This window comes from Thunnus maccoyii, chromosome 11 (genome assembly GCF_910596095.1).
Source record: "Thunnus maccoyii chromosome 11, fThuMac1.1, whole genome shotgun sequence".
Lineage (NCBI taxonomy): Eukaryota > Metazoa > Chordata > Actinopteri > Scombriformes > Scombridae > Thunnus > Thunnus maccoyii.
This window is the reverse complement of record NC_056543.1, coordinates 23,524,377-23,552,215: the sequence shown is the minus strand read 5'-3', so window position 1 is coordinate 23,552,215 and position 27,839 is coordinate 23,524,377. Positions and strand designations below refer to the sequence as shown.

General features: G+C 40.3%; 5 protein-coding genes across 5 annotated transcripts; 2 read left to right on the top strand and 3 right to left on the bottom strand.

The window, feature by feature from the left end:
• Nucleotides 1–2,343: 2,343 nt before the first annotated feature.
• On the bottom strand, nt 2,344–3,952 carry kctd12.1 (potassium channel tetramerisation domain containing 12.1). The gene has a single exon (XM_042425820.1). The coding sequence runs from the start codon at nt 3,821–3,823 to the stop codon at nt 2,954–2,956; it is 870 nt and encodes a 289-aa protein (XP_042281754.1). The 5' UTR covers nt 3,824–3,952; the 3' UTR covers nt 2,344–2,953.
• On the top strand, nt 3,852–8,819 carry acod1 (aconitate decarboxylase 1). Its single transcript, XM_042425818.1, has 5 exons — nt 3,852–3,905; nt 6,112–6,273; nt 6,625–6,714; nt 6,834–7,033; nt 7,787–8,819. Exons 2-5 carry the CDS (start codon nt 6,196–6,198, stop codon nt 8,745–8,747), a joined length of 1,329 nt encoding a protein of 442 aa, XP_042281752.1. The 5' UTR covers nt 3,852–3,905; nt 6,112–6,195; the 3' UTR covers nt 8,748–8,819.
• Nucleotides 8,820–8,900: 81 nt separating this feature from the next.
• On the bottom strand, nt 8,901–13,100 carry zgc:162944 (uncharacterized protein LOC569993 homolog). Its single transcript, XM_042425821.1, has 4 exons — nt 12,829–13,100; nt 10,430–10,601; nt 9,975–10,173; nt 8,901–9,427 (listed from the first exon to the last, which is right to left on the bottom strand). The coding sequence occupies exons 1-4, from the start codon at nt 13,021–13,023 to the stop codon at nt 9,232–9,234; spliced, it is 762 nt and encodes a 253-aa protein (XP_042281755.1). The 5' UTR covers nt 13,024–13,100; the 3' UTR covers nt 8,901–9,231.
• Nucleotides 13,101–14,713: 1,613 nt separating this feature from the next.
• cln5 (CLN5 intracellular trafficking protein) lies at nt 14,714–19,152 on the top strand. Its single transcript, XM_042425819.1, has 4 exons — nt 14,714–14,896; nt 15,749–15,923; nt 16,692–16,917; nt 17,745–19,152. Exons 1-4 carry the CDS (start codon nt 14,802–14,804, stop codon nt 18,257–18,259), a joined length of 1,011 nt encoding a protein of 336 aa, XP_042281753.1. The 5' UTR covers nt 14,714–14,801; the 3' UTR covers nt 18,260–19,152.
• Nucleotides 19,153–19,685: 533 nt separating this feature from the next.
• On the bottom strand, nt 19,686–26,770 carry fbxl3a (F-box and leucine-rich repeat protein 3a). The gene is made up of 5 exons (XM_042425817.1): nt 26,482–26,770; nt 24,967–25,360; nt 24,763–24,885; nt 24,047–24,218; nt 19,686–23,529 (listed from the first exon to the last, which is right to left on the bottom strand). The coding sequence occupies exons 2-5, from the start codon at nt 25,357–25,359 to the stop codon at nt 22,889–22,891; spliced, it is 1,329 nt and encodes a 442-aa protein (XP_042281751.1). The 5' UTR covers nt 25,360; nt 26,482–26,770; the 3' UTR covers nt 19,686–22,888.
• Nucleotides 26,771–27,839: the final 1,069 nt, after the last annotated feature.

The window sequence follows — 27,839 nt, the reverse complement described above, 5'->3', positions numbered from 1 at the left end:
TGTCAAACAGTACTCCTCAAACCAAATGTTGGCAGTAGAATAACAGATGTGCAGTCGGAACGATACATTTACAGCCAAATGCCTTTACTAGTAAATATCCAAATACACCAATTTACGCATCACATACCTGCAACCAAACACTGAAAGCAGTTGAAGTGAATGAGTCATTGCCAAAATGTAAAAGATGTATTTAAAAAAATACATTGGAGGCTGGTCTAATTGGACTCTCATTTTTAATTCCTTATCATTTCACTCAGGGATTGTAAGCAGCATCCCTGCACGGGTATCAAATCCTGCTGTCTAAACTGGCAGAAATATATTCATTTCTACATGTGCACAATGGGATCCCATGTGCATGTGCTGCAACAGCTTGAACGATCTGTTCAACAATGGAAGACAGCCTTTGCTGCACATGTTCGAGTGGGTTTCCTCCCACAGTCCAGAGACATGCAAGTGCTTTAGAGACTTGCATGCTGTACTGTGTGTAAATGTGGGTGTGAGTCAGTGATTGTTTGTAGGCTGATGTCTGTGGCAACCCTGTGACGGACTGGCGAATGATCCAGGGTGTTTCCCTGCATATTATGAAAGTGTGGGGATGATGCACAGTATGATTTGGCATGATTTCATGTTCTCAAGATCATAAGAGACAAAATCAATCAAATGTAGGATTATTTGGACATATTTCATGAAACATATTCTTGTGATCATACTGATTATTTTAATGTAGGTTGGTTCTTTTTTTTTTTAAGAATATCACACATTTATTGACAGTAAACGATCATCCTGTTGCAAATGTACATTCCAAATCTGAAATATTCATTTACACATATGCAGGGGTGTGAAAATATCTTGGCTATCAATTTATAGCTCCAAATACATTTGAGTCATCTTGCAGAAAAACATCTATCAAGGCTCATTTTATCATTTTAGTTACAGCAGCCGCTACTTATGTGGTGTGTCACCCAGCTGTATTATGTACGATAGACCTGCATAGGCGGTCACAAGTCTGTCTCTGTAATCTGTTGCCTCTCTTTTATGGTTTCGACTCAAGGAAGTCAACAATAAATTTTAACCTTGGTTGAAACACTGAAACAAATCAGAGGGCTAGTTTAGGTCTTCAAAAAAGGCTTTCCCAAATCTTCAAGCATGACTTAAGATAAGTATCTGGCAACTAAATTAGTATTTGGCAAGTAAACATCAATACAAAGTTGCAGTGCAAAACATTTGAATATTAAAATTGGAGTTATCTGAATATTTTTCTTGTCCATCTATTGGTTAATTAATTTTAAATGAACTTGTCACGGAGGCCTGCTCAAGCAATGACCCCGTGGAAGCAGGGTCTATGTGCTACCAAATTGTTAATGCGCACATAAAGGAAGACAAACTGCTCCCCACACTTAAATAAATTCATTATTTAGAGTCATTCATGTGTCTACAGTAACCCCTAAAGAAATCTCTCTCCTAAAGATAATTTTCATTCCTGTCCAAACTGCACATTTTCCAACTTTTTCAAGCCAAATCAAGCCTGAGTGATGTATTGAGCCCATGAAACCCAAAGATGTTCCCTCTGGGAGGATGTCCCCAGACCCCTACAGAGGTTATGTCATTGCCTCTGCACTATAAGCCCCTGATGTTGTATAATCCTGCTCATGGCCCTGAATGTAAGGCCAATTCTTTCATGTCTGTTTTTGAATGAAACACATAATCCAAGTCTGGCTGGCTTTACACTAACGTAGTCAAATAATTGTGCTCTCACAGCAGAGGTGCACCAATCGACTCTCCATTTATCCACAGTCCCTGGCAGAGTGAACCCTCCAATTTGTGTGCAGCTGGACCCTTTCATTATATACACTTGAAATGATAATGACATCATGTGTGCACAGCTGCACTATTTGCATCCGCATGACCTGCAGCTGAATTTGTGTGACAAAACGGATCCTCTCGCAATATTTACTGCTTGTGCAATTTAATAACAGGGCTGACGTTGGATAGAAAATAGGTGCAATGCCTGGAAATGGCAAGTCAGAGCCTGGGAAACTTCATGGTCAGGATTTCTGTAATCCTGAACACAATGAGAAGTACAGACCCATCGACACACAGCTGCCACATACATTTCCCTTCTGTTCTTCTGGGTTAAAATAGTGTGACAGATGTTGTTGAGCTGGCAGCGTCAGTGCTATGATGGGCTGAGGTGCCGGGGTAGGGCACATCTCTTTGAGGCTGACTCTTTGATTCCCCATTGAGTAAGCTTTTAAAAGGTTGGAGGTGGAGATGATCGCCAGGGTTTTGTTACAATGAGCACCATGCGCAGAAGTTAAGAAGATATGACGATCGTCAAAGGGCTGAGAATAACATGGTAGAAGATTTTATTTCATCTGAACAGGTTTAACAAATACAACTCTACCAAGCAAGCACATACACTTACAATCATGTCAGTGATAGATCTGCTATGAGTGCCTATTAGATAATACAAAGTTGGCCAAACAGTGATCAAGCAAGCCTAGAAGTTACAATGACACTGAATACTAATCGCTGCTTGTCTGTTCTTGGATGCCGCTCAGTTCACACAGTGACACACTGAGTCAGATATGACTGAAACATTGACATGCAGTTCTATGAGATTGAGATGATGGTGTTTTCCATGCCATAGAGCTTCTGATGAGTGTGTCAACTCAAACTGTTCTCTGCTCACTTTTAACATCCAAATTGCATAATCTTCAGAAAAAAAAAAGTTTGTGTAAATTGTTTTTAAAATCTATTTTGGGGGCATTTTATGTCTCTGGTTAACCTCAGAAGTGGCAATACTGATATCTGGCTATCTTGCAATATTTTGCAGTCACTCGCCCTTTACAAATACCATTCAACACAGCGAAAATAATACTTTTTAAAGACATTCCCCTCTAGATTTTGAAATGTCTATGTAATACATCAACATTACATGACTAGTTTACTGTTAGTTGTCCCGACAGAAGACATATTCGGTGTAGCTTGTCCAAATTTTGTCCTCGTTTGGATCATTGCTGGTGTAGGCACAGGTGCCTGTGGAGCTGCAGGCCACCATGTGGAAGCCCGCCTCTGTCAGCTTGTCAAATGCCTGCTCTAGAAAATTATACTTCAGATAGTACCGGGATGTGTATCTCTCCGGGGGCCGGTCCGGGTCTCTGCTCTCGTTTAGCGTGTCCCCAAACACTTCTTTGGCCAGGGAGGTCTTCCCGCAAACCGTGATGCGCGCCACTCTTCTGAATTTGGCGTCGGTTTGGATGTCTCTGCCAATGGTGTACGAGCCGCGGTATCCAATCGTGATATAGCCCGACTTTCTAGAGTCCAGAGAGGGGGAGCGCATGGCTCCGCTGACTGACACGGTGCGTAAAGTCTCCATGGCGCCAGAAGCGCCGCACTGCTGCGCACCTTCCTCGGTGTCACTCTGGCCGATCTCCTCGCTGATTGAGTTGTCCTTACTCATGCGGGGGCTGAGGCGTTTCGCAAGGTCCCGCAGTTGGAAAAAGTCAGCCTCCCTCTGCAGTCGACTTTTCTCGGGGAAGTAGTCCGGGAGGACCAAGTTCAGGTCCCGGAGATAATCTAGGATGTAGCGGAACAAGAAGCCGTCCCGGTCCAGGAAGAAGCGCCCTTTGCTGTCTCTCGCCAGCTCCTTGGGTGTCTTCTTGTTGAACATGGTCCACAGTAGCGAGTCTGGGACGGCGATGAGAGTTTTGTGTCTGGTTACATAGACCTGCCCGCCGACATTCAACTCAATAATCTCTGAAAACGGGGAGCCCGAGTCACCGCAGTTGGACCCTGCGCGCTCTATGTCAGCCAGTGCCATCTTCTCTGCACTGATGTGGGATCAGTGGAAACACTGAGCAACAAAGTGGCAGCGGCTTGTTTATGAAGCCTGGGCTCACCACGTGCGTGAGTGCGCGTGCGTGATGGCGGGTCGACTGCTAAATTAACATTTAACTATTACATGACTGTCTTGTTTAAAGTGGGCTGTAGTGGTCTGGTGTATGAGTGCATGCGCGTCTCTCTCTCTCTCTCTCTCTCTCTCTCTCTCTCTCTCTCACACACACACACACACACACACACACACACACACACACGCACGCACACGCACAGAGAGATGGAGAGAAAATCCGTGTGTTGTCTCTCCAGCATCATTTAAAGCAAGCGCCAATATTTGATTATGTGCTATTTGTTTCCTGCTGTGTTTGGCATAAAATTTAACCCTCCACCCTCTGATGAGAATTTAATTCATTAAATTAATTATGTTGGGTTTTCACAAACCCATAAGACTACATACAGACATTAAGTTATCCCAAGTTTAAAATAAAGAAATGGTCTGAAAATATGGAAAGAGTGACACCCATTGCAACTCTGATGGAAATGCAGCCAGCATCTCTCTCTCTAACACACACACACACACACACACACACACACACACACAGTCTTGACCCTCGAGCAGTCCTTTGGAGAAGTAAAGGACTGGTAAAAATTTACACTCTCAAGGCCTAAATTAATCATGTCTGTCTTTAAAAAATTGTCAGGTCCCAAAGTCCAGTGTGTATTTAAATGTTTATTTTATATGAAGCTAATAAGTAGCTTTAGCCACCCAATGTAGTCAAATCAAGTCAATATCTTTTAAAGTTACAGTCTCTTTAGTGCTTACTATCCTTCCACTGCAGCTGAACAGGAAAACATTGTCCGTCGAGACACAAAGAGGGACATTTTTACCAAAAAGACTGTAACTGTGGAAGATATCCACTTTATTTGACTAACTCAGAAGGCTGAAGCCTCAAATTATTTTCAGATTAACTATGAAATACATTTTTACTTAAAACAATGACTGTGGATTTTGGCTCCCATCACTTACATTGAAAGTGCATTTGGAGAAGATTTTCTGATAGTCATTTTGAACAGGAGGAATAATTACAGCAACTCACTATTGTTTTAAGAAGACTTGAAAAATGTGAACCTATCCTTTAAAATTCTCACCATTGGTCCTCACAAAGGTAGCATACATGTATTAATACATAAAATAAAAAGTGGGATTAAAGATGTTAAAGGCACATATAAAACCAGCATAAAGGCAGCTAGAAAGGAGGCACACAGTTCAAATGTGTAATGTAGCTTCTGATGTGCATAAATGAAGAAAATCACAAAGAGTAAAAGTGGCTGTAAATTGATTTTTTTCTTTTTCTATTTTTTTTTTTATCCCTCAGTCTTGGAAAGTGTGTTTTCACACCACAAGAATAATTAAATAATAGCTATGCATTTAGGTAACGATGTAGGTGTTTGATTAAACAGAAGGGTGCTCCTGACCATTCATCATAAACTTTTTGTAAAATCACAACTAAGAATCATCGATTACTTCCCCAACTGTTGGAAAACAGTTTCTGTTATTTCCCCGTTCACAACTTCCCATAGCAGACAAATGAATTTCCATTGTCTGTCCATCTTAAAAAGAAACTATTTGCAGAAGACAGTAGATATTGCTTTGACCACAGTTATTTTTACCACAAAAAGTTAAATCTGTATTCTCACAGTCATACTGGCTAAAAAAACAGCCAACAAAACACCGCATGAGTCCATTGTGATGATTTATAATTTTTAATTCCGCTATTTACAACAAGACAACCACAAGATGTCTTGTGCAAGTTCTTTGATATCTAAAGCTGCATGTAGCTTTCAAGTTCAAGTATTTAACACACGCCACAAACAGGGGGGAAATGAATCAAAGACAGCATGCAGTCATTGTGAAAGTTCCTACTTCTCCTCATGGTGAACTTTTGCCACTTTGGAAATTTGACGGACAAGCCCTCAGACAAGTAATTACATATAAAAGGCAGCTGTACTGGCATGTTTTGTCATTTGAAGACATTGTTGAGCTACGACAATGCTACGCAAGGTGCTGCTATTCTCTTCTATAGTCACATACTGTATTCTCAGCATTTCACTCTTTAAGATTTGATTTAAACAACTTTTGGAGCGTATGTTTGGGTTTAAAGACAACTAGATGCAACATATTAAAAATGTCTAGATGCTTAACAACTGTAGTCTCTCTGTGGAGGTTTGTTCTTTAGTTTGGGACTGACTGGCCCTGTTTCACCTTTCCAGGGTATTACAGAGAGCTTTGGAGCTGCTATCCATGCCCTCAGCACCACTCAGCTGACAGATGGTGTGATTAACAGGAGCAAAAGGATGATGCTGGACACCCTGGGTGTTGGGCTTTTGGGAACCAGGACAGCTGTCTTCAACAAGGCTCTCAAGTACAGCCAGGTACAGTAAGCCATGATAGTATGTGGAGAAATAATATAAAGAACACTTAATGAAAAAGATTTTGAAGTAATGAAAAGTAGGATTGTATACACTGTTACAGTAATGGCTCATCTTAGGTTCTCAACATGTGTTTTTTGTGCAATGTTTGTGATTATGGTTAATTGTTTTCCTTTTCCATTAGATGTTTACATTAGTAGTCTATTTCCTGTACTTCATTAATGGACAAACTAGTTGATATAATTACATTTATGCTGCAATTTGTTCTGAATTTTGTCTGTTGGAAACTGGGAACTTCACTAGAATTCAGAGTTATATCCAAGCTGACCCTCATATTCATTTTCCTGATTGCAGTCGTTTCAATCAGAGGAGAATAGCAGCGTCTGGGGCAAATCAGAAATATCCCTTCCTCCTAATTATGCTGCTTTCGTCAATGGCATCGCGGTAAGCATAATAAATAAGTCATAAATAAGATCAAATAAAAGCATAACAAGTAGACAACGTGGCACGTGTCTGGTTTAACCTTTCATCACTGGTTCTGTCACATTGTCTGGTGATACTAGGTTCACTCCATGGACTTTGACGACACTTGGCACCCTGCTACTCATCCCTCTGGTGCTGTGCTACCTGCACTGCTGGCTCTGGCAGAGGCACTGCCCAGCCAGCGCTCTGGTCTAGAACTGCTGCTGGCCTTCAACATTGGCATCGAGGTGCAGGGCAGACTCATGAGGTTCTCCAGGGAGGCCTACAACATCCCTGAAAGGTGAGTTCTGGGCTCAGTCAATGTGCACATTTTCTGTCCAAATGAAAGTATATGTGCACTGGAAGTATTTCAGCATTAAAGGGCTGATTCACCTAAATTACAAAAAGTACAACACCTACCCCTAGTGGTATCTACCAATGCTGATAGTTCTGGTTTTATTGGAGGTTTTAGTGGTGGTGAATAACTTTTAGTTTGTGGTAGTCACAGCAATAACAAATGACATAAAAAAAAAAAATCAACTGCGACATCCCTGCATAATCCACACACCTCACTGTCAACATTTTTTGTAGGGACTATTTCTTTGGTAGAAAGTAGGTTCAAGTAAAACTGGTCACAGCAAGGTCTGTGGATTATTTTGAACAGAAAAGTTGTTGTTGAGGTTTTCAAATATGGTTTCTGAATGCTGTGAGCTAGAACTGCAACTAAGATTTATTTGTCTGTAAAATGTCAGAAAATAGTAAAAAAAAATTTTTTTAAAATGCCTGCAATTTTTTTTTAAAGCCCAAGGTGATGTCTTCAAATTGCTTGTTTTGTCCGACCAATAGTCCAAAATCCAAAAAAATGAAGCAGCAAAGCCTTAAATTTGAGAAGCTGGAGCCAGAGAATGTTTGGCGCTTATGCTTGAAAAATGACTTTAAAGATTAATCAAGTATCAAATAGTTGTCTACCTGACTAATCTGATTTGATTTGATTGTTGATTAAACTTGAACAGAACCTAATGTCATCTTTCTTCCTCTTTCCCAACACTGTCAGATTCCACCCTCCCAGTGTTGTTGGTGTGATGGGCAGCGCTGCGGCCTCGGCTAAGCTCCTCGGTCTGTCCCCTGCACAGTGCATTCATGCTTTGGCAATCGCAGCCTCCTCTGCTGGGGCTCCCTTGGCCAACGCGGCCACACAAACCAAACCTCTCCACATAGGAAATGCTGCTCGGAGAGGCCTGGAGGCCGCTCAGCTGGCCCAGATGGGACTGGAGGGGAATCCAGCCATCCTGGATATGGACTGTGGGTTTGGGGTTTACTACAAAGACTACAGTCCTTCAGCAATGGCAGATCCTGGTGCCGGCGGCTTTAAATGGATTCTTGAAGATCAGGACATTGCCTTCAAGCGTATTCCTGCTCATTTGGGGATGCACTGGGTTGTGGATGCGGCTCTGGCAGCCCGCGAAAAGTTTGAAAACACAGCTGGTAACTTTGATCTCAGCCAGATCAGACAGGTCACACTTCGAGTGCCTCCATCCAAGTACATTGACTGCCCCTTACCTGCCACAGAGCACCAGGCCAGGCACTCATTTCAGTTCAATGCCTGCTCTGCCCTGCTGGATGACAAAGTGACAGTGGCTTCATTCAACGAAGCTCAAATTAGCCGGCCTGCTCTGAGGGAGCTCCTGTCCAAAGTCAGGGTGGAGACACCGAGAGATAACCAGCCCAGCTTTGACAAGATGTACTGTGAGGTTGAGATAGAAACCGATCAGGGGCAGAACTATGCAGCCAGGTGTGATACCTTTTATGGCCACTGGAGGAAGCCACTGAGTCATGAAGACCTGGTGGAGAAGTTTACTGTAAATGCCTCCTCAGTGCTGTGCTCAGAGGGAGTGGAGGGGGTGATAGATGTGATAGGAAACATTGAGAGAGAGAGAGAATGCTCATCCTTAGGTTCATATCTGAGAATGACAAGTGCTCAACATAAGCAGCTATACAGCGCAAGGATTATGTGATAATACAGTATTTTATGAAGCCAATACAGCAAATTTTTGAAGCCTTATGTATGTAATGTATTGATGTTTTCCATGTGGCATGCTCAGGGATGAAATCAATATAATGTTGTAGATATTTTACAACAAGACTGAAATAAAGTGAACTGAAAAATGTGAAGTTTTTTTATTTTATTGCAGTTTCTCTGTACAATATCATACTTGTTTATTTTCCACATTTACATCAACATTGAAATCATGAGACTGATCCACTGCATCACAATATAATCTAGTAAGATTGAGTTAAACTGAGATTATTGCAAAATAATAGATAAACCTGTAAAATCAGACCATGTTGTCTAACATAACTACTGCAAATATGTATATTTTGTATCTGGAAGTGCTTCTGATCAAGGTGTAACACATTGGTTTAGCAATGATCTACTGCCTAAAACGCTTTTTTTTTTTTTTGCTTTCTGTTTCCAGCGCCTTTTCAGTATTAATAGAATCAGGCAAGCTTCAGCACATCCTTCACCATCGTTCCAATTCCATCAAATATCTCGTGGATCGGCGCGTTGCACATGAAGGCACAGGTGGTAACCAGCTTGTTCTTGTCGTCCACGAGGCTCTCGCTGACACTTTTACTCACGTGCTTGCACCCCAGCTGGTTGATGGCTGCCGCGGTGTCAGTAGTGTCCGGGTACCTGAGGGAAAGAGAGATAGCAGAGCCACACAATGTTCAGCTGCTTAAAGGTGGTTTTTACAGCTCTGGACACTTAAAATGATTATTTTTGAGAATTTATTGTTATTAACTTGGGACTTATTCGTGATCATTTTTATTGTAATGACCAAAGTGTATTCTGAAATCGGGAAATATTGCTAAAAAAAAAAAAGTCCAACAGGGAAAGAAACCGAAGCCTTCAGATGATCTGACTAAACTGCTTTATTTGGAAAGTAAAACCAAAAATGAGCACGCGCAGAATTACGGTAATCAGGAAAAACTGCATGCACAAATATGGCAAGAAGGAAGTGGTTGTGTAAACTGTGATGGATGTTTACAGACAGTTTCTGGTAATAATTTTAACATTTGTCATCATTTACTGAATACGTTTGACTAACCCGGGAGTTTATTTAAAGCCTGGATGATCATCTGACTGCTGTTTTATTTATTTTTTCTCTAGTCAGATGTCTTTCAGTAATGTTGTCCTGTTCCTGCAGTAAAGCGGAACATATATCTGGAGTGAGACTCACTTGTCATCCTTCTCCACACCGACAGTGACCTCACAGCCAGGGAACACCTTGGCAGCCAGCACAGGTGAGATGCAGCAGAGGCCGATGGGTTTGCCCGCGCCGTGGAACGCCTGCAGCGCGGCCTTGACCTCAGCGTTAACAGAGCAGTCCTTCCCCTGCACTGCCCATGTACACAGGTTCTTCGCTGCCCCGAAACCACCTGAAAAACATTATAAAAATTAGATTAATTTGAAGAATAACTAACTAAGCAGATCTGTGTTTAGAGGGAAAAGAAACACAGAAGCCAAGTGCTCAATCAGGTAGAGCAAAAAGAAAATTCACAGTATTTTAAAATTATCTCCACCCTGAAGAACTTTCTTTTCAGTGTATTTAGACTGAATGGGTGAGGCATGTAACAACACAACATTAAGATCTTCGTGGTAAGGGAGCAGGCTGTCTTGTTGTTATGACTGAACCTGGGAATATGACAGCATCGTGGTCTGCGACACTGAGTTTAGACAGGTCCTGGATGTTTCCACGGGCCAGCCTGGCGCTCTCCACCAACACGTTTCTCTTCTCCTCAGATGGTTCGCCTTTCAGGTGATTCACCACATGCATCTGGTCAATGTTGGGAGCAAACATGTTTACCTGCAGAGTAGAACAGCAAAAGGTAAGGACTGGCTCAGGGAAACAACAAGTTCCTTTAGGACTGCAAGTAATTGTTATTTTCATTACTGATTAATCTGTTGGCCCTTTTTTGATTTACTCTTTAGTCTGTAAATCCTCAAATGGAAGAAGATAAATGATTTTTTGTTGACTTAAATGATAATAAATTGACATAATTATTGGTAATTGATTAATTGAATAATCAACTACTTATTTCAGCAGTATACATCTAAGTCCCATTCTTACATTTATACTTATTTTGCAAAATTGCATAATTTAAAAAGAAAAAAAGTACATTTAAATAGCCCACAATCACAAATCAGACATTTGCTTCATTATAATGTTTAAACGATTTAATCCTAGTAAACATTCCCTGTCTTAGGTCAGTTAGGATCACTTCTTTATTTTAAGATTGTGAAATGTCAGAATAGTAGAGAGAATAGTTTATTTCAGCTTTTATTTCTTTCATCACATTCCCAGTGGGTCAGAAGTTCACATACACTCAGTATTTGGTTGCATTGCCTTTAAATTGTTTAACTTGGGTCAAACGTTTTGTGGCCTTCCACAAGCTTCTCACAATAAGTTGCTGCAATTTCGGCCCATTCCTCCTGACAGAACTGGTGTAACTGAGTCAGGTTTGTAGGCCTCCTTGCTCATACGCTTTTTCAGTTCTGCCCACAAATTTTCTATCGGATTGAGGTCAAGGCTTTGTGATGGCCTCTCCAATACCTTGACTTTGTTGTCCTTAAGCCATTTTGCCACAGCTTTGGAAGTATGCTCGGGGTCATTGTCGATTTGGAAGATCCATTTGCAACCAAGCTTTAACTTCCCAGTTTACGTCTTGAGATGTTGCTTCAATATATCCACATAATTGTCCTTCCTCATGATGCCATCTATTTTGTGAAGTGCACCAGTCCCTCCTGCAGCAAAGTACCCCACAACATGATGCTGCCACCACTATGCTTCACAGTTGGGATGATTTTTCCTCCAAACATAATGATGGTCATTATGGCCAAACTTCAATTTTTGTTTCATAAGACCAGAGGACATTTCTCCAAAAAGTAAGATCTTTGTCCACCATGTGCAGTCGCAAACTGTAGTCTGTCTTATTTATATGGCGGTTTTGGAGCCGTGGTTTCTTTCTCATGAGCGGTCTTTCAGGCCATGTCGATATAGGACTCGTTTTACAGTGGATATAGATACTTTTGTACCGGTTTCCTCCAGCATCTTCTCAAGGTCCTTTGCTGTTGTTCTGGGATTGATTCGCACTTTTCACACCAAAGTACGTTCATCTCTAGGAGACAGAACGCGTCTCCTTCCTGAGTGGCATGACAGCTGTGTGGTCCCATGGTGTTTATACTTGTACGTACGTGTACTATTGTTTATACAGATGAACGTGGTACCTTCAGGAGTTTGGAAATTGACCCCAAGGATGAACCAAACTTGTGGAGATCCACATTTTTTCTGAGGTCTTGGCTGATTTCTTTTCATTTTCTCATAATGTCAAGCAAAGAGGCACTGAGTTTGACGGTAGACCTTAAAATACATCCACAGGTACATCTCCAATCAACTCACATGATGTCAATTAGCCATCAGATGCTTCTAAAGCCATGACACCATTTTACTGGACTTTTCCAAGTTGTTTAAAGGCAGTAAACTTACTGTATGTAAACTTCTGACCCATTGGGATTGTTATATAGGTAATTATAAGTGAGATAATCCTTCTGTAAACAACTGTTGGAAAAATTACTTGTGTCATGCACAAAGTAGATGTCTTAATCAAAACTGAAACTGAGCTCTGTTTAGTGTACACATACCCCTATCACACATTCACTCTCACACACTCACACACGTACACAGATGTGGGATCAGTGGAAACACTGAGCAACAAAGTGGCAGCGGCTTGTTTATGAAGCCTGGGCTCACCGCGTGCGTGAGTGCGCGTGCGTGATGGAGGGTCGACCGCTAAGTTACTATTTAACTATTACATGACTGTCATGCCTAAAGTAGGCTATAGTGGTATCGTGTATGAGTGCATGCGCATCTCTCTCTCCGTCTCTCTATAAAGAAATGATCTGAAAATATGGAAAGAGTGACACCCATTGCAACTATGATGGAAATGCAGTCAGCATCTAACACACACGCACACACACACACACACACACATATTCTGTATGAGTACTTGCGGATCAAACCGTCTCTAACTTACACTTGCACCTCCTCTGCTGAGGTGGACCAGGACAGCGGAGGCTTCGTGGATCTCACTGCCGTCATAAACTCCGCAGCCCGCCAACACCACAGCCACTCGTTTACCCATCTGTGTCGTGTAGTAACTTTTATTCACTGCCTGAATCGTGCTGAATGTCAGCAAGTTGCGACCACAGTGGTGCAGCAGGGTGAGCATGGCGGACTGTCAGTTTCCTCTTCTTCTTCTGGTAGGATTATGACAGTTTAGCGGCTACTAGGTGCATTGCTGCCCTCCGCAGGACAAACACTTAACTGACACAATCACACTTTTATTTTCATATATAACCCTGAATCATGCAGGAACTGTATAACTGATTTTGTGATCAGCTGATGGTTCTCATTTTGGTCAAAGAAAGATTTAATAGAAAGACTTGTCTACTTCTTCTTCCTCTGGGTTTTAAATGTCAGCTTGTGTTCAGCCTCCTTGGCGCGTCACTGCCATCCTCTGCACAAACCTGAGCACTGCTGCCTCCTTATAAAAAGATACCTAGAGGACCAACTTTGATCTTTAATGTCATTTTTTCTCCAATTTAACAAATAAGGAAACTTATAGTAAAGTAAAAGGCACAATTATATTTTTATTATTCAATTATTCATCTATATTGATACTCTTTAATCTTTTGCCTACAAGGCTTTACATTTCATTCCTGACCTTGAAAATAGCAACTAACAAAAATAGTCAGTCCACTTTCTCGCTTCCTCTGGGGCTTTCGACCATATGACACTGGTTTTCGTCTGAGCAGGTGCGCTTTCAGCAGTTGTCATGGGACTGAGGTTTATAAACTTCCCATTATTGTGACCACTTTCAGAACATCTCATCCACAAACGTTTAGTTTCAGTTCATCTTCAACTCCCTCCGCTGATGACTATGTGATATGGTCGAGAGCCCCAAAACAAGTGAGTAAGTGGGCCTTAAGTGGAGATACTATTGTGATTAACTCGATTAAATTGTGCAAAAACCATTAAAACGGGTAAAAACTGGTCGTAATTAATATTTACAATCTTTAATTGTTTATAAATTCCATTAGCATGGTTTTAAATGATTATTTCTTACTTTTTGTTATTTATGTTGACAAAATTGTATTAATAAACAGATTGTAATTCAAGTAAAGAAATGTATGAACATGTAGAGAATGCATTACTGGAGAGTGAAATAAATATCAAATAAAATATGATTTACTAAATTAAATTTAAAAAGAGTTTCAAAAGCCAACCTGTAAACTCCTACGTGTCAATAAAAATAAATATAATATACAATAAATATGATAAATAATTAAAAATGAAAACAAATAGTAATTTGGACTTACTTAAACGGTGTAACATTAAATATTTATATCTACTGTTTACATTTCACAAAGTCAGAATGAAGTTTCCAGAAGAATGTATATTATACTGTATTGATTATTTCAATTTGACATAAATTTCGTTGCTTTTTGTTCCATGACACTTTCAAATAGAAAGATACGTTTGTATTTTTCCTATTTATTTATTTATTTACAGTTTTGTCAATTAGTTTTCGACAGGAGCGCGTTCACGTGCTCCTCGGATGGCCCCATTTCCGGAGTTGGGAAGTCGTTCTTATGACTTCGGTGGGTTCATGAGCTACAATGGACGCTACAAATAAAACGTGTTGCATTTTGTCCCAGACTTGTTGCTGCAGCATTACATTCCCTAAAAGCACCAAAACATTATTTTACCTGACTTGTTATCAGGGTAAATGCTTGACCTGAGGGGGCGTTCACGTGAATTTTCCCAGTTGGGATGTAATTTTTCCGATTATTCCGACATCATACGAATGCCGCAATCCTGTCTGCTTTAGTCATGTGATCTCATTTCATAAACAAAACCGTCATGTGACCAGTAATGAGGAAGTCCGCTCGGAGGGAAGAATCATGAGAAAGCTATCTGTGTGACTTCGTGTATTTTCTGTCTGACATGATGTTTCACACGGAGGCGTTTGTGTGTTTAAACTTGCTGCTGTTTCTTCATGTCGGTGCTCAGTCCAGCCGGCAGTGGCCGGTTCCCTACAGGTACCGTCAACCTCTGAAACTCACTGAAGTTACTACATACAGTTACTATTTACTCTCTATCTTCGTCAAACAAACCCAGTTTAAACTCGCTTTGTGCCTGTTCTGGACTTTTCCCTGAACTGTTAACTAGACATTTTTATGAAATTCAGGCATCATCAGTGTGTCACACTCAGTAATAACAGACAATAGTTAACTTGTCAACTTGCAGACATATGCCTGGTGCGTTCACGTGACTCTGGAAGCTTTGGACTCTGAAGCATTTCTGAGCGTTGTCAGGAAATGCAATTTAGGAGATGCTGACCAGTATTTCGTGCAACAGTAGTTCTGGGTTAGGATGACAATAGTGATTGCTGTTTATGTAATGACAAAGATTATTTCTCTTGATCCATATAGGGCAATTTTTATTTACTTGCAGAAATCATGTGACACAATCATAAAGACATGTGAAAAAGATATTTTTTACAGAAGTTCATGACTGATCTGTCTTCTAAGTTTACAAAATGTAAATTGGAGGTGGAAGCCTTTGTTTTGGTTGTTTGGGATTTCTTTACTTTTTTTATGTGTGAGAACCCTGTTACCATATTCAATAAAAAAACAGCTTTATGATAATGGGTTTCAACATCAACCAAGTAGATTTTTCAGGCTCTCTGTTTCAGTAAACTTACATTTACACAGTTACACACAGTTGTTCAGATTTATAAAACTCTTTGTTTATTTAAGAAACCAGTATTCTTCCTTTTTTGGACTGAATAAGAACTTTATTAACATAATACTGGTTAATCATGTCTCAGAAAAGCTTGAGTAGTGGTTTAAACTCTCCTTGGTGCTGGCATGCTCTCATGTCATCAACAGACGGTTTGATAGTCGCCCCGATGTGGACTCATACTGTGAAGCTCTCTACCCGTTCTGCCCCACCGGTGACCGGGACGGACGGATTCCCGCCATGTGGGACACAGATGTCATCTCAGTTTATCGAATGCAAACTCCTGTGTGGGAATTCAAGTATGGAGATTTGCTGGGGAAATATGTAAGTACATTAATCCTTCTGTTGTACCAGTGAAACGTGTACACAGACACACAGGTTAGAGTCTGTAGAAATGTGACAAACCGCCTGGTGTTCAAGATACATAAACTTCCTGTTCACTGATAGTTAAGTTTTTGACTCATTATTGAGTTTTGGACTACAAAACAAAAACAAAACAAATGAAAGGTGAATGAAATATGTTGTTCATATGTTGTAGTTCAGACCAGAATTTAAAAGAAAACTATATACATACACTTACTCTATGATTATACTTACCAGGACTCCCTGGAAGAAGAGATCTGGTATCTCAGTGGGACCTTTTTGGCTAAATAAAGGAAAGATTAATTATTTATTTGCGGTTTATTAAAAAAAAACGATTGTGGTTGTGAAATTAAATTGAAAAAACAAATTAGTGGTTATTGCATCAGTTCAGCATCATAACTGATAAAGTATAACAGATGCTGTCAGTGGAAATAATTATATTTAAGTATGGAGAGAAAAATTATGTTACTTAGCCAACTCTAGGAGAAGTATTGGTTGTGTGGTTTATTATTATATTCTTGGTAATTGTGGCATATGTATGGTAAAACATGTGATATGTGATGCAGATTATCTAATTTAATGTGGTATTACTGTTATAATGGAAGTGCAGCTGTGCGACTTTATTTATAGAAACACAGCTGTACACTTCCCCCCTACGTACACACACACACACACACACGCAGAAACACATTCCTAACAGGCAATAAAATGTGTCTTCTTGGTTCGCAGCATATCATGCATGATGCTATCGGGTTCAGCAGTTCTATTACGGGGGCCAACTACACTATGGAGTGGTACGAGCTGTTTCAGCTGGGTAACTGCACCTTCCCTCACATAAGACCGGAGAAGTACGCACCTTTCTGGTGCAACCAGGGAGCCGCCTGCTTCTTTGAAGGCATCGATGACATACACTGGTCACAAAATGGCACCTTGGAGAAAATAGGAGAAATCAGTGGTAAGACTTCACATGTGTAATCTTCTTTGCTCATAGAGGTCAAGAGGAATTATGAATTTCAGGTCAGAAATCTGAGGAAAAAAAGACGATATTCAGATTTTTTTTCTTCTTTTCAACAAATCCTGTAAAAAGAGCAAAACCAACAATGAATTTAATTACTAACACGTTTCCTTGGTAGCTGAAACCTGACATAGCTTCTTCCTGTCTGCCATAGAGCTCCATTGTTGTCCAAAAAAGATTAAACGAGTCACTCACACTAACTGGAGCGCTATAATGTGTATTAATCCACGGCTGAAACTAGTCCCAAACAAATGCACCATATACTCCTATTTGAGTAACATTTTCTAAAAACTACAGTGCCTAGCTGTCTTGAGAAATGACTTTGCCTTTTTTTAAACATGAAATGGTATATTTGTGCTGCATTTGAAAGATTTACGTCTTCTGTTGTAATGAAAGGGTTCAGTAAAGGCAAAGACACAGTAGCTAAGTGGTCTCGCAGCATAAAGGTTGCGGGTTGGAGTCCTGGTCTTTGGTAGCAGGAGCTGTCTGTTTCTTTTCCTTCCACCCCCCCAAAGATGTGCATCTCAGGTGGTGGGACTGTGTGACATGGACTAACCTGTTTTCCATGCCTTTTTGCCCAGTGCATTCTGGGAAGAGCTCCAACCTCCCATGACCATGAAATAAATGGGTTAGATCTAGAAAATAGCCACTCAGTCTAGCCAGTCTGACTTGTTTCAGTTGGAAAATTTATATTTACACCCTCCAAATGATATATTTTTTGGACTTCTGTCCGCTGGTATTAAAATGTTTTTTCTCTCTTTCTCCAGGGAGCCAGTTCAATGAGATGGCCCAGTGGGTCCAGGACGACAACGAGACTGGGATCTACTATGAGACGTGGACAGTGCTTTCCGACCCCAGTCCCAATGCCACAGTGTGGTTCGAATCTTATGACTGCTCCCAGTTTGTCCACCGCACATACAAGAAACTGACTGAGCTAGGAGCTGAACTGTCCAGCCGATCGCAAACCAACTACACCAAGATCTACTTGTACAGCGGAGAGCCCACCTACCTCGGCAATGACAGCACCATATTTGGACAGCCTTCGCTGAAGAATCTGGCGGTGGACATCCGCGAATTTTACCACACATTCAGACCGCACCAGTCGTATATAGACTTTGCCATCAGCCTGTTGGAGGCTTATAAAAAGGTTGTGTTGGAGAAGAGCTTCTACCTTTACTATAACTTTGAGTATTGGCATCTGCCAATGAAGCCTCCGTATATGGGGATTACATATGAAGAGGTGCCTTTGCCTTCGCCCAGATCCAAGGTTGCAATTAATTGATTCATCTGGCGATTTTCTCTTTTGATTATTTGATTGTGCCTTTTTCAAAAGGTACTGAAAATGTTCCCAGAGCCTGTTTCATCCCAACTAACAGTTAGAAGCCAAAGATATTAACAATAAAAAGTGAGGAAAAACAGGAATATTCCACATTTGAGAAGTAGGAGCAAATGTTCATTCTTGACCCTTGAAACAGCAGCTGAGAAAACAATCTCACAAAAAACCCCACGAGGTCCATTTAGTAGCTGGTTTGCAGCTTTCATACAGGCTGAGAACACAAGCTATTGAAAAGCATGAGAGGTGATGTTTATTATTTCAGCATCTGGACTGTGTTTTATGCATTTGAGGTTTTTAGCATTGATTTCCCAGATTCTGTTTTTGCACTTTTTATTTCAGTTGTAAGGACTAAAGATACGTTGAATTTATGCAAACCTACATGAATGCATGATTGAAGCTGAAAGATTATGAATTAAATAACACACCAGGTCTGATGTTATGTTATGAATTAGGGCTGGGTAATGTATCGATATCATGAATGACATAAGTGTTGTCTTTTCTTGGTTTTAAAGGCTGCATTTAAGTAAAATGATGTAATTTTCTGAACTTACCAGACTCTTCTAGCTGTTCTGTTTTTTGCCTTTAACCACTAAGTCATTATGTCCACATTACTGATGATTATTTATCAAAAATCTCTTTGTGTAAATATTTTGTGAAAGCACCAATAGTCATCTCCACAATGCTGTCGCAATATTGAGGTATTTGGTCAAAAATATTGTGATATTTGATTTCGTCCATATCACCCAGCCCTATGATGAATTCAGATGTGTTCAGTGTAAATGCAGATGTTCAACTATAGATTTTGATCTTTTCACCAGTTAAACATCTTAACAACTTGACTTTGGTGACTTTTCCTTTAACACCACCATGAGGTTGACACTTGTGTTTTTTTTTTTTTTTTAGTGAAATGAATTGATGATGAATTGCTATGACATTTGGTAAACAGCCTCCTTCAGGATGAGCTGTAACTTCGGTGATCCTGTCTTTTCATCTACTGTAGCGCCATCATCAGGTTTGCTGGTTTATGACCAAATTTCTGCAAAACTAATTTAACATTCTCAGCAGCCTCAGCTATGCTTTGTGGTAATTAGCAACTGTTAGCATGCTCACATGCTAAGATGATTTACATGGTAAACATCAGCATGTTTTGTCATTATGAGCATGTTAGCATTTAGCTAGCTTTGAGCACCTCTGTACACAAGCACAGCCTCACAGAGCTGCTGGAGTTTGTTAGTCTTGTTTCATTCATTTCAAAATACAATTTACTGAGCTTACTTGTGCATTTCTTTAACTATTTATTTATTATTTGTGTGTACACCATGATTTACTGCACTGTTTGGAAGGTAACAACAGGAAAGACAGATGCAAAGAGTACATTCACAATTTTTTATTACCAGTATAAGATCACATGTCCAAAAACAATTTTAATTTCATGACAGGTGACCAGTAAAGCAAAGCAGACAAAGCATTTGCCATACAGAAGCAAAACTAAAGGACAGCATTGTCAACACAAGTTTACTCCTAATAAACTTATCGGAGGACTCTCTGAACAAACGAGGTTAAAATGACAATTACTGACAAGAGGCATCTTAACGATGAAAGATAAATACATTTCCCTCTTAAATCTGTATGAAACGTTTTACTCATCCGGCTGGATTTTAAAATAAAAGCCAATAAAGACCAACAGGAAAATGTAGTAAATAAGCATTGAGACACTGCCTTCAAAAAGCTGAAAGAAGCTGAAGAGGCTTCGCTTTAGAGCTGCTGCAACGGCAACTGTTTTATCCACAGCAAAAATCATGAAAAATAATCAGGAGATATGTTACTGAGCCGCTGAGATGCTATCCTACATGAGCACGGACAATCGGCGCAGGTTATAAGAGACCAATACTACGAGTTGACTATGTTAGTTCAATCCGATAATACTTCCTGCAAAAAGCGACTCAGTGGTTCTCTACAGTCCCGTTTGGCTACATGAAATATCTAATGCGACTTGGATGAAAAGGAATGAAGAATAGCTTGAAAATAAATCACATGCAGGATTGCCCAAAAGTTCGTCCACTACTGACAACTGAAAATACATGTTTGTCAAATTATATTTCTCGAACATAATTACATAACTTTTAATAACATATACTGACACAAATCAAAATGTTTGATTACAATTTTGCTCACAATATTTGGTTTATCTTCTTATTGCCAATTTTTACAGTCTATGTTACTCCAGGTAGCAGATTCCTGTTGATCTGATGTTAACTTTTAAGTTTTCCTCACAATGATCAGCAGGGTTCACATCTGGTGACTGTGGAGAGGAAAGCCCTACAAGTTAGCACTCCTTTCTCTTCAGGAGATTCAAGCATCCCTTTCACACAATTTAACACAAAAACTATGGCGTTCCTCTGCAGAACTGTGTGCAGGGTTAGATTGACAAACTGGAGTGTGATCACTTGAGTTTTGTTAAAATCGCTCCAGTGTGTTGATCAATTCTTAAAAGTTTGTGGTGGTTGATTTAAGACTTTTGGACCCCCCTGTATGCAAGAGAGAGTGGGATGGAAGTGTCAAAACCAAAATCTTGCTGCTGGTCTGCTTGCTGGTTTTTTTTAATGATTCTTGCTTCTTTTGTATTACCGAAAAACACAAATTAATTACAAAAGCAATATCCATATCAATAAATTACACAGCTTATCTTCTCTAGTGAGTAGAGTATGAAAAAGATCCATCTAGTAAAGGATAACTCGCACTCTGGTTTATAAAAGACACTAGCCGTCGGTTAAGGAAACTTCAAACCCTGACAGAGGGTGAAATAAAGAAATAAGTACATTTCTATTCACAATAATCAAACACACAGCGTTTTATATACAGATGCATTTGACTTCCTTCTTAAAGGAAAAAATGTTTGTTTCACTCATCTGACTTGCCAAATCTCTTTTTAACTGAAATGAATGGATGTTTTGGGGTTGTTGTTTGTTTTTTTGGAAAGGAGCACTAGCGATTTCTGCAAAGACGATGTTTGTAAATGACACAATGAACACTGTTCCTCTCCTGCGTGTACGATGAGATAACACAATACAGAGCAAACGTGGGCTAATAAGAGGGCAGATATTCACGACAGGGCCGAAGTTTAGAGCTTGAACAGGCAAATAGCAGAAGATACAAATGAAACCTATATAGGAAATATTCATTGAATGCACCTGAGCGACACAAAGGGTTAGTTTTGCATTCCCAGCGCGCATTTATAAGCTGACAGCCACAGAGACTAGCCTATTGTTGAATGATTATAAAGCAATCTGACCATGAAGGTTGGAGACTTACCAATATCTACCTCAGACATTTCTGTGCACTATCTATATTATATACAGTTATTTATCTGATTGTTTATTATAGCTTTATTACTTCAATATAGTGTCCTCGGTCTCTGATTCAACAGAGCCTCACTACAGCTGAAATAATGAGCATTAGAATCTGGGTCCAACTAAGAAATATTGGAGCATTATGAAGATAGTTTCTTTGCTTTCGTTCGGGCGTTTAAACGCCCCCAAAACACAAAGACTTGGTTTGTCCTGACTAGTATTTGGTATCCATGTAAGGTGCTTAGGATATCTATAACTGTACAGAAATGATCTCTAAACAATGTTTGTTAAATTAAGCCAATTCATGTGTGATGCAGAAAAGAAAAAAAAAAATCAACACTGTATACCTTCACGTCACAAATATAGAGACTAATATACACATTTCTCTTTCTCTCCTAGCCAACAGTTTCAGCAGTTGTATTTCTTTTCGGACGCGTGACTGAGTTCAGGGCGAGGAGGAAAAGCAACACAACCGCTCGTATGTTTTACATTAGTTTAAACTGAGGTGTAGGATCCAGCCCCTCTTCTTCAAATTTAGTGAATAATCGCCTCGACTACACCTTACAAAACGCCTTCTGTCTCATAACATGTACAAATACCTCCGACGCCATATTTTGTGACAGAGTGCGTAGCTGCTATCTCAGACTGGATTTAAGTAGGCCAAGTGGTAGTGTAACAACATGCAATTGTGCGCCTCATCGTTCCAATTACTCCACAATGTTAAAAAACATTGAAACACACACTCACACTCACTCTCACACACACACACACATACATACATACACACTGACATCTCTCATAATATAGATTATTATGACCAGGCTACAATGTCCATATAACTCATTTTGCCAGTTATAAAAACATTGTTTTAGTTTAATATTTCCATCTGCAATGGTCTGTGTGTTGATTGTGTAGAAGCCAGCCTGGTGAGTTCTGTCTCCGGATTCTGCAAAGCAGGTTTTTACAGTCCATTTGGAAGATAACAGGCAGAGAGTTTTGTGGTGTTTACATGACATGATAACATTGTGTGGCAGTCAGGTGCCACATTACATCACTGCCCTTGCACTCCACACAGTTCAGCGAGTTTATGCTCTCCATGTTGCTACCAAACATTCCACTTCTGCTGAGCATTTGAAGATTTTTTTTAACGCAAACATGGAGGGGGCATGAATGTTCTTTGCCTCAAACTTGTCACACTGAACTCTGTGTGCTTTCTGGCTGCTCTTTACCAGGTTGGCATCATGTCTGGAAACCAGACACGGCCCAGGTGCTTAGAAACCTCCCAGTGGATCTCATCCAGGGAGTATTTGTGATCTGGAATCAGCACCTCCTCCATGATGGACAGCTGAGACAGCCTACGGCCACACATCTTGACAAATTCCACAAACGCGCTGCAGGAAACCTCGCACTCGCCCAGGCCGATGGCTGACAGCTGGGTGCAGTGCTTCGCAATGCGGATCAGCTCCTCGTCCAGAGGACGCAGGCCGTTAGCGCACACCACCAGCTCCACCAGACGGGGGCAGTGGAGGCCAACTCGGCCCAAGACCTCCTTGCTGACTGAGCGGCCGAAGTAGAGGTGTGTGACAGGGATCTCCTCGTTAAAGAAGGGGCCGAACTCGTCCTCATAGAGGAAGAAGTACATGACCAGGTTGAATTTGGGCGAGTGCCTCACCATGGCGTCCCAGCTGCTCTTCTTGATGGTGTGGAAGTGCTGGCCCGGGTTCTCACTCACCACATCAATACGCAAGTGCTCCAGGTGGACATGTTTCTCTGAGGAGAGGGCCAGTAGGAGTTCATCACTCAGGAGGTGGTAGTTCAACGCCAGCTCTCTCAGCCCGTGACACTGATCGGCCACACACAGGATCCCTGCAAATATGGAAAGGTTGCGTCTTTTAATCCCACTCATCATTAAATTCTGTTTTTAATGTTCAAAAAAGTATGAAAATATACATAGCCATGAGGAAGAAGAGAAACGAGTCAGACAAACAAAGTCATTATCAGAGCTGACAAATAAAAACAGTTCCAGGAAAAATGTATGTAAGAGGGAGAAACCGGCTAACGACACAACAGCTCATTCATGCATATCATGCGATGTCCACCACATGAAATGACAACATTGTTCAAGGCCAGACGTGAAAATTGCAGGCTCCAAATAAGCCACTGAACAAAAAAGCCTTGTGACTCAAAACAGAAATCAAAAATATTTGACTGAAAGTAAAACATAACCATGATTTGTAAATTTGTTGACAACAACTGAAAATCATCCAACAACCACAAGGAGAAAAAAAAGGAAAATATATGCAAAAAACAACAACGAGAAAGCTGCTTCTTCTAATTTTCGGCACTGAGACGTCTACAGTAAGTGTCTTTGATCCGTCTGTACCTGCTGGGGAGACGTGAGGGCAGCTGCTCATCTTCAGCAGTTTCAGGGTGTCACTGTTGTTGGCCACCAGCACCTTCAGAGATGGATCATCCACTGGCGTGTCGTCAATCTTAAGCGAGGACAACGATTTGGAGTTGACAAACACCACAGTCAGAGCTGAGATGAAATGAGACTGTGGACAGACAAAGATGGCACTGAATTATAAAGTATGTCCTCCTCTTTGAGCAGAAATAAAATCCTAAAGACAGGGAAGTGGAGAAAGGTGGGATACAAGAACGGTATATATGTGTCAAGGTTCAAGTTCCTATGATAATAAAACTTTAAGTTATAAACACATTACTTGCTGACAGCTTCCCAGGACACTGATTTTCAAGAGTTCATAAAAAGATCTCAGAGTGCATCAAGAGAGACAAAATAAAACTTGCAAAATGTGTTTCCTCCTGAGGCCTTGGAAGTAATTAAATCCTTGTCCTTGGACATGCATGGGAACAGACACTGCTTTTCAGCCTCATCCTCAGATAAGAAGAGAATATAAAAACTATCCTGTCAACTAACATGATCAGCCACAGCTTCAAGGACACCACGGAAATGAATTAGCAATGTATAAATCAATAAAATCAGATTATGAACTCTAAGAACAAAAGTTCCTTTGATTTCTCTTGCAACTCTGAAGAACAGGATACTAGGAAGACCCGATGTGTTTATGGTAATTATACCTTTGGAACCTCCATGAAACTGGGCCTGGCTGTAGAGATGAGCCCCAAGGTCTTCAGTGAGCAGTTCACCAACTGTGAAAGAATGTCACATGCTGCCTCTGCAGACTCTGTACTGCTGTCCACCTGGAATTACAAGGATCGCATGTCATTTTTAGAACGTAAAAACTATTTTTTAACAAGCGGATTGTTGGATTCCAGTCTCACCTTGAAGCTGACGTACTGCAGGTGGTTGGAGTGCCTCTTTATAATCTGTTTAATGAGGTCTGGATGTGTAGCTTTCAGGTAGGAGCTGGCTGGCTGGTTAAGCTCAAACTCAAAGCATCTCCACAGCTCGGGCATGTGGAAAGCCTGGTTCCACCCACGGCACACCTGAGAGGCGTAAGCCCGGTCCAGCAGAGGGAGGTACTGGAAGATTTGGAGCAGGAGCTCCTGAGGCAGTCTTGCCCAGTGACAGTCTGGCGACTCACTGGCCTCCGCTGACGCTGTCTCTGACTCTGACTCTGCGCCCGTCTGCTTCCGCACCTTCTTGCGAGCCTCAGGTGGGCTCTTGCTGGGAGAGCCAGGGCTGTCCTCCTCACCTCCTTTCATCCTCTTCATCCTGAAACATGGAGATAAACCAGTTCAGCACCACAAAACACAAAGCTTTTTTACTACACAATATACATATGTCTCTATATTAATTAATAAGTCCTTTCAATGTTCTCTAACGTGTGACTAATGGTGTGAAAACTGATCCTAATGGTCGATTAGCCTCTTCTATACACCAGTACCTCAGGTAAACATATGTGCACCTAATGTGGAGAACAATGAATTTAAAATAATCTTAGATCCTCTTTTACCCATCTAGATACACATAAACTCATCTTAGCAGGGGCTTTGATTTGCTTTATTACTTGATAGATATAGCACTAAACCAGTTATATCTATGTTGACGGGTTTTACAGACTGTGTATCACTTAGTCACATCTGTGTACTGACACTGCACCACTACTTTTCACAGACTGACTATACTAACATCAGCAGTTCTTTGGTTTAAGTCATATTTGCCTTTAATTTGTTATATTTCTGTATGAAGTGCATGAAAATACTTAAGTGTCAAGGTTGAGGTTGGTGAGTTCATTCAAGAACTTTTTCTCTCATTTATGTTTTTTTTGTTGTTGTTGTTGTTGATGTTTTCCTTGTGTTTTTATGTTATTATCTCTCTTTGGTCCATTAAAAAAAAAAAAAAAAAGACTAGCCAATAAAAGATGTCAACTGTTTTGATTGGTGGGGATCCACTCCAATAAAAATATAATTACATTAAATTACACAGAGACGTTATACCTGACATTGCTTAATTCATAACCAACATGTCTGCTGCTATATGCGGTTAACTTCAGCTACACTACACGGAGGCCATGCTGAGGCAGGTGGCTGTCAACATATTGATATTACACTCAGCCAAACGTCTGATAGGACTGTGCAGTTTGTTTGACCCATGTACTCGAGTTAATTTACATAAGCAATAAACTGCTTACACTGCTCGCTACGTTAACTAATGTGGTGACAGCGTCAATGAATGTAACTAGCGTCAACAGTTAAGTTAGCTAGTTAGTTTAATAAGAGTAATAACAAATGTGCCAGTGGTTAAAATCATTCAGGACTTTATTCACTGAATAATGGACAGCTTATTTTTATACGGAGATATTTGCTGGCTTATCGTTCAGCCGCCCATCCTACCTTGTTTACACTCTGCTATCTTTCTCGCCGTTAGCAGGAAAATCCGACTTGACACTTCAGCCCGGGCCCACGCTGGAAAAGCTCAATCGCAGCAGCCAGATAACACGCATCGGAGCACAATAACCGAGGCCTTTTTTGACGATAGAGAAAGAATTAGTAGTGTTTTTCAAGTGAAGAAACGGCCCCGCAGCCTGCCACCGCCGCTCGGTTGACCTAATTCCCTCGCAGGAGTTAGTCGCGGCCCCCTGAGCCTGAAATGGCGAAGTGTTGTTTTGAGAGCAGCGGTGCACCATGGGAAATGCAATGCGAAATGGCTGTTGGTAAAGATCGTCTCTGTGAAGTGATGACTCACTCGATGGTTAAAAAAAAATCATGTTCTGTTATTTTAAAATGATCACAAATACACACTCTTTTTTGATTTTATTGTTTACTTTTTATTTTATTTGTATTTAAATGTCTCTTTATATTGCCTTTTGTTCCTTTTACGTTTTGTCTTGATGGCTGAAAAGCACTTTCAATTGCCTTGTTGTTGAAATGTGCTATACAAATAAACTTGCCTTGCTGCTTTCTCTGAACAAAAGATTTTGAACACTTTGATCCATATAAAGACTTGGTTATGTGTTTCTGAGTAATATCTTCTACGTTCATATATTATGGCTAAAAGTCTCTAAAAGAATTATTCAGCGTAGTAATATCACTATAGGTAAATATTATATCTACTTATGCAAACTGAGAGTGACTCAAACCAACTTTACACACTTTATTAGTGGCTTTAAATTATATTTTGAGTCCCTTGAAAAAAAAACTACATTGCCTCATGTTTTAGTTGCTATTATTTTAAACAAGTATGTTAAATTTAATTTTATCTGTGCCTTGTGTTTTGGTTGCCTAAATCTGATGTTTACAAAATTATACCCTTTGTGTCCTTTTTCCTATCTTTGACTCTCTACCAATATTAAGTGTGTGTTCTCTAATGTGCACCTCTTCTCTGTGAATAAAATATTTAAAAATTGCTTTTCGAAAAAGTGGGCATCAAACCACAAGCATGAATGTTTTATAAATAGACCATGGAATAAAGATGGAATAAAGGACGATTACTAGTGATGTTTATTAATAATTCTCTTTGTAATACATTCTGGCTTCTACTTATTTTAATAAATCCACCGAGTGAACAATAAAATGACGATCAGATCAAATGTTAGTCATACAGTAAATGTCATGTTGTGTTGCCACTACTGTGAACTTTAGTACATCTGAAACTGTCAGTCTAACAGCTGTGTCTGATGTAATTTTTAATGCCATATCTGATAAGATACCAATCAATCAGTCAATCAATCAATCAGACTTTATTTGTATAG